Source organism: Tiliqua scincoides, chromosome 2 (genome assembly GCF_035046505.1).
Source record: "Tiliqua scincoides isolate rTilSci1 chromosome 2, rTilSci1.hap2, whole genome shotgun sequence".
NCBI lineage: Eukaryota > Metazoa > Chordata > Lepidosauria > Squamata > Scincidae > Tiliqua > Tiliqua scincoides.
Window position 1 is genome coordinate 119,456,307 of NC_089822.1, and position 13,129 is coordinate 119,469,435.

Genomic DNA, 13,129 nt, shown 5'->3' on the forward strand with positions numbered 1-13,129 from the left:
GTTATCAATAAATGGTGCCAAACAGTCCATTATTTAATTATTATTTTCCTACTGAGGGAGAAGAACTCCATTTGGATTTCCTCCTTCTGGCGCCAATCTATTTTGGCAAGTTCTTTGAAGTTAGGACAGTTAAATCAGTCGTAAACATGTCGGGTAGACATGCCCGTAGCTGCTATGTCACAATAACCTTTACTAGGTCAGGAGGTCTGGTCTAGAGGGTTGAGCCTCCATTTGCCTGAAGATAACATCCGAAGGTCACCAGTTCGAGGCCACTGTGCGACCTTGAAGCAGCTGACAAGCTGAGCCGAGTTATTCCCTCTGCTCTGAGCGTGGGAGGATGGAGGCCAGAATGTGCGGCCAGATCAAGAACGAAACATCTGATTGTTGTGGTTTCTTGAAAGATAGAACCTTTCTAATTGTAAAAATCCCTATGGGGATTTAAATTGCCTGCCCATGTAAACCACCTTGAATAAAGTCCGAGGAGAAATCTGAGGACCTAGAAAGGCGGTATAGAAATACCTGTATTATTATTATTATTATTATTATTATTATTATGTCACCGATTCTCTTCCCTCTCTCCAGTCCTTTCATCTCATTGCTCACTTATTTACTTGTTCAGAAAAAATGTATAAATACAGATAAACTTCCTGCCTTGATCAGAAGTGCCAGGGAATCTCAGGCTTGAACTGGGAACTTCTACATTTGGCAGACCTTCCCAGCTCCGTATCGTGGGGAAGGTCCACGATGGTGCCCTCCCAGGATACCACTGCCCCCCCATGCACAAATCCACCCCCCCAACCTAGAGAGCACAATGCCTCGCACAACTCCAGGACACATCAGGAAAATCTCCTGCAACTTCTCCGATGCTTTAAATTGTGCTTCCAGAAAACAGGAAAGTTCCCGACCTCATCGGAAGCCTCAGAGAGGCTTCCGTGGGGTCCTAAAGAGGTCATGAGGCTCCATGCCTGGGGCATTTGCCCCATCAAATGAATGGGAGGTCCACCACTGATCTGGGACCTATCTTAGTGAGTTTCTGTGAACTGTGTACACTCAGGACTCAGGGCCCTTACCATATGGAGAAGGAACAGGGACCTGCAACATTGTCTCCTGTGATTGGCAAGCAGCATGAAGTCTCTGGGTTGGTCAAACCTGGTACTGTACAGTATATTTATAAGGAGCCTGGCCTTCCATCCTTGCCTGGTGCATGGAACTGTGCATTCTGCTTCTTCAAATTCCATACCAGTTCAGGCAGCTATTTGAGGGACCCTAAACTGCAGATTACACTCTCTAGGCCTGGCCTAGAGTGTGGCTTCCTTAGGCACTGGCCTGGCCCTTCCAGGAAGTGTCTACAAAGTGATAGCCTTACCCTCTGAAATGTCACAGTAAGTACCCGCAGAATGACATCAGGATTGAGTTCCTGTTGCATTGCCTGAAAAAGAGACAAGAAAGCACACTAGGATGGGTTCCAAGATCATCATATACCCAAACTGTGTGAGGGATGCCTCATTCACCCAGGGCGCAATCCTAACCAACTTTCTAGCACTGGAATAGCTGTGCCAGTGGGGCATATGCTGCATCCTGCAGTTGGCGGGCAGTCATGGAGGCCTCCTCAAGGTAAGGCAATGTTTGTTCCCTTATCTCATTGCATTGCTCCTACCTCGGTGCTGGAAAGTTGGTTAGGATTGTGCCCCCAGTTATACAACCCACCTGAAGTGCAACACTTGCACATATAAACCAGGGCTGCAGCACCTGCATGGCACTGCTGTGTGTGACAGCTTACCTGACACTGTAGGAAATGTCTACCTGACAAACATAAACAGGTGTAACTTCAATGGTTCACACTCCCCAAAAACCCATTTTATGAAGGAACTTCAACAGAATTCTTAGCACTCTTGCTAGTATACGTAATTAACTGACTACAAAGACCCAGTTAACTTGATAGGAAGCAGTTGTAGACCAGACTAAAGCTACCAAGGGAATGCATTTTTCACAGAATGCAGATTCAGCTTATTCTCCCAGGCCTTGTAATTGTTTTTATTGCGCTGCTATTTTAACTGTATAGCAATAGTTTCATGTTTGAATGGCAAAACACCTTGAAAAACTTATAGAAAAGGTTTCTCAAAAAATAGCCTCAATTAACTAATATGCACAAGGTGCAGTGATGGTCACCATTGTGGAATGCTTTAAAAAAAATTAGACAAATTCCATTCGTTTAGGTCCATGAGTGTTATTGGCTATGAGAACCAGTGGTGTTGCCAGCGACCATAGCGATAGCAATGTTGGCAATGGGGTGGCATTGTAGTGATGTCACTCCCAAGTTCTCCCAGAGGAGACCGATTAAAACTGCCCCAGCCACTGCTCCAGTTGTTTCTCAGTCAGAAAGCGGAAAGAGCGCAGATGCACTCACATGGGGCAGGCCACCTCCTGCTTGCTACACCACTTAAATGTTCAGAGGCAGGATACCTCTGATTCAGAAATACTGTGAACAATGACAGGAAATGACCATCACTTTCAGGTCCTTTGTCTGAACTTCCAGCCAGATGTATCTGGCTGGCTTCTGCTGGAATCGAGAGGTTAAGACTGGTGAGGCCTTTGATCTTATCCAGTAGGGCAGTGGTTCCCAAACATTGGCTCCCTCAACCTACTGGGCCATTGGCTGCAGCTCCCCATTAGGGCTACATTCCTATACATTGAATAGGGCAGCTGGTTTTCTGCAAGGATTCTGCAGCTCCCTTGACTGGTTTCCATGGCTCCCTGGGAAACCATGGCTCACAGTTTGGAAACCACTGCAGTAAGCAATTCTTATGTACTTACTTATATTCCAAAAGTTCCTTAGTGAGAAGTGATGGCTTTTACTCTTGGATAGCAGTATAGATGGTTCTACATGTGGGTGATGGAGGCATGAGCATGTTGCACAATGATGATGAACAGGGGATGTAGGGCTCATCTTCTCACAACACTGCTTGGCTGCCTGCTCACATTTAACCACCTCACCTGTATCACAGAGAAGGGTCCAAATTGCAAGGTCTCCTCTGCCAAAGGCCAGTACTTCTCACACTTTTTCTAGAGAAAGGAAAGCGGAGGAGATGAGCCGAGTTTGGGGGATGGTGGAAACACCTCCACAGGCCAGTGTGAGCCACATGATGTGGCTGACTTGCCTCCTGCTGCTAGCATCCCTCTCACATTAGGTCTCACCTTGCCCATTTCCACTTCCCGGCATGCCATGACAATCACCTGCAATGAGAAAACACCATAAAAGAAGATACAGAACAATGGGCCATGCAGAACCCGGTCTGAGAGACACAGCTTAGTACTTTTGTGTGTGTGTAAGGGTTTGGAATCAGGTTCTGGTTCAAAGCAACCAAGAGATTTTTCAGTTCAGGTTCAGTTCCACTGCATTGGGGGGAAAAACAACAACACTTGAATTGGTTTTTGGTTTAGGCTGATATCCTATTCACCTGGGAGTAAGTCCCATTAAATTCATTGGTGCTTGCTTCTGAGTACGCATGCATAGAATTGTGCAGTTAGATTGTTTCAAAGGCTACTTGATCATACTAGGTGTGATGGAATATTGATAGTGTGGGATCAAACTTTGGCATAGAAAGATAAATAGCCAAGTGCCTAGGTATAAGAGGATCTATTCTACTGAGCCCAAATTTCTTCCCTGAGCTAGTCTTAAAACCCAGGAACCCACTTCTACTATCTTGTTCTTCAGCTCACCTTTGTCCTGTATTGCCAAACCATACGCCAGAAGTCAAGCACTGTGTGTGGAAGAGGCCCTTGTGTTGCAATATAGCATCTCTTGTTGTCCACACCCTGGGAGCAGGAAGAGAATGACAACCATTAGCCAACACCCTGCTTTCTGCTTAACAGAACCCCCTACGGTCTGGAGAACCTTCATCCAAAAGAAACGGCAAGCGACTTGTTCAACACCACCATGAACTAGAGGGCTTTGGATAATTTGCTCTTTTATTTGCACTGGATTAACATAATGTGCATGTCTTTGTAAGTAGCATAGCCAATACTAAACTTCAGCTGGTGTATATATTGCTCACTTCTATAATATTCTTGAATACACTTGAGCCAGTCAGAGGAGGGGAGAGTCTTAACTTGGTAATATAAGCATTGAAAAATAATCATGAACTTGGAAATTCTTTGTACTTGTCTCATAGTTCCTGAGCCTTTAGAGCACTTTGCTATCATGCCGAGGGACAGAAAAAATATTTAAAAACAAAAGCTGGGATACCAGGATTATAGGCAGAGCCTGCAACCCTCTCTAGTAGAGTAAATTCAACCTGTGTGCCAGGGTACATAAACGTTTGTGCCCCAAAAGTTGTTGGCAACCTTCAGTCTCAAAAGACTATGGTATCGCGCTCTGAAAGGTTAGATTAGGTTAGATTAGGTTAGAAAGGTTTGTGCCCCAAAAGATTAGATAATAAAATGTTACTGTGATCCCAAAGAGAAGGTTACCCATTGCATCTTTGCATGATTCATTGCTTGAGCCCTGCCTCCCTTCAAGCAGATTCTGCTGTAGGAGGCTACATTTCTGCCTTAGGCTTGATTGGATCCATCAATCACACCTGGCACAAAGATGGGACAGAACATCTTGTCCTCAGAAGAGGCTGCCTACTATGCCTGTGCAATGAGTTGCTGCTTCTGGGCTGGCTTTCTTCCAATCATGTGGCTCAGTGACTCATGCAGAAGCACAGGAGGTGGGCAGTTCTTGAATCTACGGAAATGCCTTCGACTCAGAATCACATCATTGGACCATCTAACTGGGAGCAGGTTTCCAGCATTTCAGACAGGTTCCCCCCACTGCCCCCGGCCCTACCTGGAGATGGCAGGGGTTGTACCTGAAACCCTATGTTTGTAAAGCATGAGCTACAACCATTGAGCTACAATCCCTTCCCAGAAATAAACACCATAAAATGTAAATTTTGGAGACTTTAAGAAAGAAAAGATGTCTAGTTTTGTCTTCAGAACAAGGGTGTGTCAGTGCCTCAGAGAAACCAGCCATTTGGGAAACACTGCTCTAGTGGCCTGGCAGCTGTGAGAGAGCCGTTACCTGGATGAAGTTGGCATTGATATAATCTGTTTGTCCTTCTTCTGTCAAGAAATTCAAAACAACTCTGGTCTGATCATCTGCAAGAGGCATACAATGGGGCATTAATGTCATGGAAGACTCCAATAAACCAGGGAAGCAGTGGGAGAGAATGGCATGGCTTGCTGAGGTTCTACCAGCCCCTACCAGGACACCAAAATTCCCATGTGGGGCCAGCTCAATACCTCTTGATGCCTGGGGGTCCATGCCAATGTTGTCTCCCGTACCAAGGATGTGCCAGCCTTTGCTACTCTCCAATACTCTAACTGAGCACTCTCCTCTCCACCACACTTCCTCTTCTTCTCTGCCCCCTATTCCTTTTCCAGTCCAGGGAGTGCAAAGAGAAAGAGGAGCAGTAGAGGCAAGTAGGCAGACAGAGATGGGTACTCCCACCAATATACTATTGAAGCAATCACTTCAGTCGACCTCAAGGATAGGCCAGCTCTGTCTCCAGACTGAAGACTGATACCTGGCAGAAGCCTTGCCAGTCCTTGGCTTTTTGGCTCCAGGTGGGGGAACAGTATAAGGCTCCAAGAGGGAAAAGAGAGTCCAGAGACTGGACCTCAACCAAGCTTTGCTGCCTCCATTCCATACCACCTATGTACAAGCATCTTCAAATAAACCCCTGACTACCAGCATTTTTGTGCCTCCATGTCTTTTATACCTTCCACCCTGTACACCATGTCATTCCCCCTCCCTATGATGTAGACCTCCTCCCCATGGGATAGGGCAGAGGGAGAGTACAATCACCACTTCTCATTATTCTTCCAGCTATTCTTCAGCCCTTGATTGTTCCCAGCCCTTCTGGCTGGTGGGAGTTCTCTACAAATTCCTGCCTGCAGAACACATCTGGTTCTGAATATTTTGCTGGTGAGCTGCTGGCTGGAAGTCCAGATACTCATAGTGTGGTGAAAGAACTAAAGTACAGGGAGCAACAAGGTACTGCAGCTTGATCCACGGAAGGGGTAGGTGGTGTAGAAAGCTGCCCCCAGTCCAGGGGCAGATCAAAACCAATCCTTGTATCAAAGCCATCCCTGTAAAGATAAAAGCCATCCCAGTAAAGGGCACCATGCTTTTCCCCAGGCAGGCCTTCCAACTCACAGGGCAAGATGTCTTTGTAACGGTTCTTCTTGATATTCTCTTTGTTGCTCCCAGCCTCTGTTGAAATGCTCTGTTGTTGCCGATATGCAGTAGCCCGAGCCTTGATTTCCTGCCAAGAAACAGGAATGTTAATTTATTTAAAATATTTATATACCTTCTTTGTGCTCTCCTGTACTGGAATCAGGTCTGTTTTGGAGGTTGCTGTTGAGGCACATTGTCAACTACCTGGAACAACAACTGGTTCTGATAAAAGACTTATGACTATAGTGCATCTCTACCTGCTTGCCTCCTGTTCACTTCCACTTAACTTCAACCAGTCCCCAACAAGCGCTGCACTGTGCTCCATGGATATCCTGGGAGCTGCTACTCTCTATCAGCACTGGCTGATAAGTAAGCCTTAGCAAGCTGCAGAGAAGAAACATGAAGACCGTGGCTGTGGTGAGAGACTGGGAGAGATGCAGAGGACTGGTTGGAGAGGCACAGTGGACCTGATGAGGTTCATGGGCTGCCCCAGGCCAGGGGCATTAGAGGATGTTCTGCAGATTGGACTCAAGAGTTTGAAGGATCAACTAGAAATACCTTCTCTTTCTCTCCTTTTCTCTGCAGCACCTATTTTAGGCTTTTCCTACCTTGGTCATCCGGCCCTTCCCAGGATAGCACAGGACAACCTACAAAACATATGCTTCCTATCAATGTGCAGAAAGCATGGTGGATGGACTCTTTAGTTTGCAAGAGAGAGAGAGAGAGAGAGAGAGAGAGAGAGAACACCGTATTGTGGTTTGCTTTAGCCTGGAGGACACACAGTTCTATTAAACACAATCAAGACTGATGTGACCCTTCCTTCCAGAAACAGAAACCGTTTCCTAGCCTAGAGACTCCCAGCAGATGGCTGATGGTAGCCCTGCAGGCAGTGTTCAGATCCACAGCATTGGTTACAACAATCATAGTCTCCTGTTGAGTTTACTTTTAGAGCACAGAAGCTTCTTTTGTCTCTACTGGGATCACCAGAGCTGGTTCTCCCAGTATGATGCTTGCTTCCCCTCCCAGAACTGGTTGGGACACTGGGTGATTTCTTCCTGAGACTGTGATCTCCACCCAAGCTTTCACCAGGTCAAGCGGGATGTTATGTAACACAGCACGGCAAGCTGAGGTTGGTATTGTGTCATTTTAAAAGTTCAAAACATAAGAACATAAGAACAGCCCCACTGAATCAGGCCATAGGCCCATCTAGTTCAGCTTCCTGTATCTCACAGCAGCCCACCAAATGCCCCAGGGAGCACACAAGGCAACAAGATACCTCATCCTGGTGCCCTCCCTTGCACTGGCATTCTGACATAGCCCATTTCTAAAATCAGGAGGTTGTACATACACATCATGGCTTGTTACCCATAATGGATTTTTCCTCCAGAAACTTGTCCAATCCCCTTTTAAAGGCGTCCAGGCCAGACGCCATCACCGCATCCTGTGGCAAGGAGTTCCACAGACCAACCACACACTGAGTAAAGAAATATTTTCTTTTGTCTGTTCTAACTCTCCCAACACTCAATTTTAGTGGATGTCCCCTGGCTCTGGTGTTATGTGAGAGTGTAAAGAGTATCTCTCTATCCATTCTGTCCATCCCCTGCATAATTTTGTATGTCTCAATCATGTACTAGTGCTGTGTGACTGCTAGTGGCCCTGAAGGGAATGCATCAAAAGGTACATTGAGTCTGAATGGACAATGCAAAGCAATGTGCATCCGGGTGAACATTTGCATCTATACAGGCTACACTAAGGGCCCAATCCTATCCAACTTTCAAGCGCTGATGCATCCACAATGCAGTCCCCAGGTAAGGAAACAAATATTCCCTTATCTTGAGGACACATCAGTTGAGTGCCCCTCCACCACAGGATGCAACGCAAGCCCCATCGGCATGTCTGCATCAGTGCTGGAAAGTTGGATGGGATTGGGCCCTTAGTTCTCTCATGATGATTAATGGGTCTCTCTTTTTCCTAAATGTTTTGTTTCCCTTCTTGTTGTTCATTTATTTCTTCTATTTCAACATTCAGTGAAGGAAAAGGGAGAGGGTTCAATGCAATTGTGTTTCCATTTACCATCTGGAAATCTGGATGTTCCCAGAATTCCATAATTTTAGCAGACAGCAGGAACACCCTTTTCTGAGAGTAAGCCCCCTTTGACACCATGGGACTTGCTTCCAAGGAGACGTGCCTAGGATTGTGCTGTAACCCACTCTCCTTCCTCCCTGAAGCAGTCTTTCAATTTTTAAAAATGATCTGCCATTTCAATTTTATTTTCTCTCTCTCTCTCTCACTCACACTTTAATAAAAGGTACTTTAAATACTGTGTTTTTAAAAAAACAAAAAACAGATAGGCTACCTGAAGCATGCAGAGAAGGAAAGAGAGAGATATTGAATCAGCTCTTGCTATGTTGGCCAATTAGACCGTCCAATGGGTTATGAAGGGGAAGGGACGCTGGATGTGAGCCAAAGGAGAAAAAGCTGCCACAAGTCCTGGCTTTATCTCTTCCTGCACATACATGCCCTCTAAGTGCATTAGTCTTTGCACAGTCTTCTTCCCTTTTTGTTTCCTTTCCTGTTCCCCTTTTCTTCTAAAAATAATAGTCATAATTTGTGTTGGACTTGTTTCATTTTCACCAAGCACCTCATACACTTTGGACTCTACAAACAAATCATACTGTGCGGTAGATTAGTACTATCTGAGGTTGCTGTGCTGCTTTACCTATGTTAGTGCCCCCACAGTGAGGGATATTGCATGAATTTTAGCCTTCACTTCCTCTTTGCCCAGCTGCAGCTGAGACACACAGCCTCTGAATGGAGATCCTTTCTTTTCACCTAGGGCTGGGCAGGACTCTGAATTAGGCAGACCTTCCTTTTATGTCAAGTGGCATTTGTTTGGTGATGATGCAAATTTAACTAATTTTTTTCCAGGTGCAAAATCACTTCCCTTTGTTGAGCTATTATAAATTAGGGTTTTGGCTATGTTGCAAACTTTCAGCACCAGCACCTCACTGCCCAAACTATCCAGCTCCACTGTCACTCTGACCACACAATTCCCTTCCTCAAATTTGTTCACTGGCTTCCCATTCCCTTCCTTATCCAGCTCAAAAGTTTGATCCTTATTTTGAAAGCTCCTCAAAGCTTTATCCAACCCTTCTGTTTGCCCCTATTTTCTATAAATCAGCAGCAGGTTACTTCAGATGCCAAGAAAAACACTCCTGCACCCTAAAGTGCCTCCCATCAGTTCTTTAGCTCAGTCTCACTATGTGCAGATATTATGTAACCATCAATACTGCCCATGGTTACTCAGTATCTTGGAGCATGTCAACAAGCCCCATGGTCAGAGCCAATGTGTACCTGGCACGCCATGGCTGGCTTCACAGCAAAAGCTTAGCAACTCAGAAGAGACGTGTGACATGATGGCATCATCACATCACCTCCAAACTTCTAGATTGCCAAGATCCATACTGGGTGTTGCCACCTCTAGCAGCACCATTGGGTGGGGGATAAGACTGGGGCATAAATATATTTATATATATTGCTGTTAAACAAATAGTTCTCAAAATGATTTACAAAAGACACAAACAAAAAGGAATGAGATGGTTCCTTGTCCCAAATGGTTAACAAATTAATGGCCAAATCCTATCCAGGATTGGGCTGGCACACGGAGGCATTTACAATAGCAGAACATAGTCCCATTGGTGTCTGAAGAAAGTTGAGATAAAAATGTAATTGTATTAAATAATAAATGCTCAAAGTGTTGTACAGCTTCCCAGCACAAGGCTGGAGTAACCATTTTATTAATAATGCTATGGGGTAGCACTATGGCTAACCAGGGAATCCTGGATATGATAGCTTTTAATCTGAGAACATGCCAAGGTGAAGAGCACACCAGAATTTGGATAACTCCCCTTAGAACTCAGTGGCAGGTCACTCATGACCTAACTGAAGAGTGCTGTTCCTATTCCAGCTACATGGAGATCAGTAGCAGGAATTCACTTATGACAAGAATCAGAATAAGTACCATAGCTTTTTGCAGAAATGGCAACTGACAGTAATTGTCCTTCCCTCTTTTGCTATGGCCCATGGGACTTAGCTCCAAAATCTGTTTTCATTGTCAGTGCTCAGCTTTCAACCATTCAATTTACTAAAAAAGTTAAAAGAACTTTGAGCGTATGCAGAGCTCCATTCATCACTGAATTACCATCAACAGCCTTCACATACTTGGAATCAGGGGAAAGGTTTCTTTTGTATGGGGTTGTCAAGTTCTCATTTTAAAAATACTGGCTTCTTGAGCAGGGCCAGAGTGCAGAAATAGGGTGATGAAGTCTAGCAAGAACACATTAGGTTGGAGAGAAACAGGGCAGAATTGGTAAAGCAGAAGCAAAGCCTGGGGAAAATCTGGAGGACAGAAGGCAGAGCCAGAATTGAATCTGTAGGGGCCAGAACCAGGGAGATGCTTATTAGGATATGGGCCAAACCTCCCAGAACCTGGCGTTTAGTGGCTTTTCAGACCCCAAAACTGGCTATTTGATTGAACACAATTTTACTGGCTGAACCATTAAATTATTATTAGTAGTATTAGTATTTATATACTGTTTTTCAACAAAAAAAAGTTCACAAAGTGGTTTACAGGAAAAAAAAATCAAACAGCTAATGGCTCCCTGTCCCAAAAGGGCTCACAATCTAAAAAGATGCAACACCAGCAGATAGCCACTGGAAAAGACACTGCTGGGGTGAGGTGGGCTAGTTAATCTCCCCTTGCTAAATAAAAGAGGAGCAGCCACTTGAAAAAGTGCCTCTTAACCAGTCAGCAGGAGTTAAATTCTGGTATTTCCAATGCAAACAATATATCTTCCAGGCAAGCTTGATCAACCAAATTCATTTGAGAATGAAGTACTGTTCCCTTCCTTCAAGCTGTTTTTCCCCTGGTTTGTTGTTCCCCATAATGGATCATTGCACCTGTCAGAAATATGCAACATCACACCAAGGGGAAAAAGGTTTTAATGGTATTGTGGCTATCAAGTATCAGGAGGAGACAGCCGCATAGAAGGTGCCAAACCAACTAGCAAATTTATTGAATGCAAGATTGAAGAAAACCCTCTGCAGACACTATCTGAAGGCATCACTGAAACCAAAAGTGTAGGGCTGGATAACTGAATTCAGACACTGCCTTGTATGGTATGCCAAGAGGATGAATACACTACAACCCTCCCTCTAGCTCATATAGTCCTGAAGTTAATCAGGGGCAAGCTCTAGTGCAGGTTGGCTGATGCCAGGTATGTGTTGGAGGAGTTGATGAATTCTGTTGGCTCCAATTCACCCATAACCCATGTCAGGCTCATGCCTGGCTATCAGAACAGCTGCTGGCTCATCGCCTCCCCCAACTCTTTCATAGGTAGATGGTAGACCTGGTCCTTGTTCCACATGTTGTAAAAAAAGACCATCTAGTGCCCGAGTTCAGGTAGAATAGCATTGTTTGAGTCATGGTAGCTAGAATCCATGCTGATTCACAGTAATAGTTCCTGATATCAGCAATTGTCTAGGAAAAAACAACACACACCCAGGTCTTGAGACTCCACCTGAAACACTGTCACTGTCTGCACTCCTCAGTCTGTCCTTAGTCAAGTCAGGGGTATATGATCTAGCAGAGGTGTTAGCTGCCTGGTGTGTCCAGGACATCAGTTTCAGTTTAATAAATGCCTTGTGGTGGGACTTGATTGCCTTGGCAGTTCCTGAGGTTGGTTTAGAAAAGAATAATTTCCAGGCTCTCATCTGGAAAAAATATGGTAAATCTCTGATGAGATGATGGGTATGACATCAGATGAGATGACATCTGATGATGTCAGACTTCCACAATGCATGGGGTGCTATGAATTGCCACTGTTGTCTTTCATTTATTTCTTCACATTAGCAGAATGCAATAGTTGTGAAGCTGCCTGAACCTACATGAGGGAGAAGCATGTACAATGTAAGTGGTACTGCTCTGGATCATCAATGGTGCCTTCCCTTCCCACTCCTGGGAGAGGCTGATTTCACTGTGACTTGACACACTCCCTCAAGATGTCTGTCCTTCCTACAGTATCACTGTGCTTCTCTGAAATGGCAGGCATGCCATTTGTGGGATCTGCCACAGCTCTTGCACTGTACAACAGGAGTTCGTCTGGATCTCTGGTTCCCTGCAACATCCCCTCTGATAGGGGAACTATCACACTACCCTTCTAATTAACCCCTGCTAATTGGGTAAGAGGCACTTTTTCAAGTGGGTGCTCCTTTTTTTAGCAGGGGGAGAGTAACTGGCCCACTTCACCCCAGCACTGTCTTAGTGGCTGTCTGCTGGTATTTATTTGCATCTTTTTAGATTGTGAGCCCTTTTGGGACAGGGAGCCATTTAGTTATTTGATTTTTCTCTGTAAACCGCTTTGTGAACTTTTGGTTGAAAAACGGTATATAAATACTGTTAAAAATACCCTCTGGAAACATTTAGTGGTTGCAGATCAGCGTTTTCAGCCAGCTAGATTTCTGAGCAAGTTGGTTTCCTTGCCAAAAACATCTCACAGGTGGTTGCTGCAGCGGCTGTTGTTGCAGTGGTCAGTGCTTTCTCTTGCACCTCTTGCAATGCGAGCCGAGTTGCGCGTCTGTGTTTGTGCATGCGTATTTTGTGAACAGGCACTTCTGCAGGGCCTGATTGTGCAGGTCACAACCCAGGCAGTTATGGAGCATTTCTCCCAGGTTTTGGAAACTGCAGTGATGTGCCAGGCCCTGAACTTTGGCAGTACAATATACAACAGAACACTCTCAGTTAGTCTCTGGTTACGTTTACAGAAAGAATTACACTGTACTATTTGACAGGGTTAAGGGAAAACAGTCAAAACACCCTCATCATGTGTGTTAGCAAGTTGTGCCACT

At 45.0% G+C, this 13,129-nt stretch overlaps 1 protein-coding gene across 1 annotated transcript in view; it reads right to left on the minus strand.

Annotated features, from left to right (window-relative positions):
• PTPN18 (protein tyrosine phosphatase non-receptor type 18) overlaps positions 1 to 13,129 on the minus strand; it is a 49,501-nt gene that overhangs the window by 24,070 nt on the left and 12,302 nt on the right. Inside the window, exons 3-8 of the mRNA XM_066612736.1 lie at positions 6,203 to 6,311; positions 5,066 to 5,142; positions 3,721 to 3,816; positions 3,196 to 3,234; positions 2,995 to 3,063; positions 1,367 to 1,429 (exon numbers count right to left, since the gene is read on the minus strand). Coding sequence (XP_066468833.1) covers positions 1,367 to 1,429; positions 2,995 to 3,063; positions 3,196 to 3,234; positions 3,721 to 3,816; positions 5,066 to 5,142; positions 6,203 to 6,311 — 453 coding nt within the window. The remainder of the gene's footprint in view (positions 1 to 1,366; positions 1,430 to 2,994; positions 3,064 to 3,195; positions 3,235 to 3,720; positions 3,817 to 5,065; positions 5,143 to 6,202; positions 6,312 to 13,129) is intronic.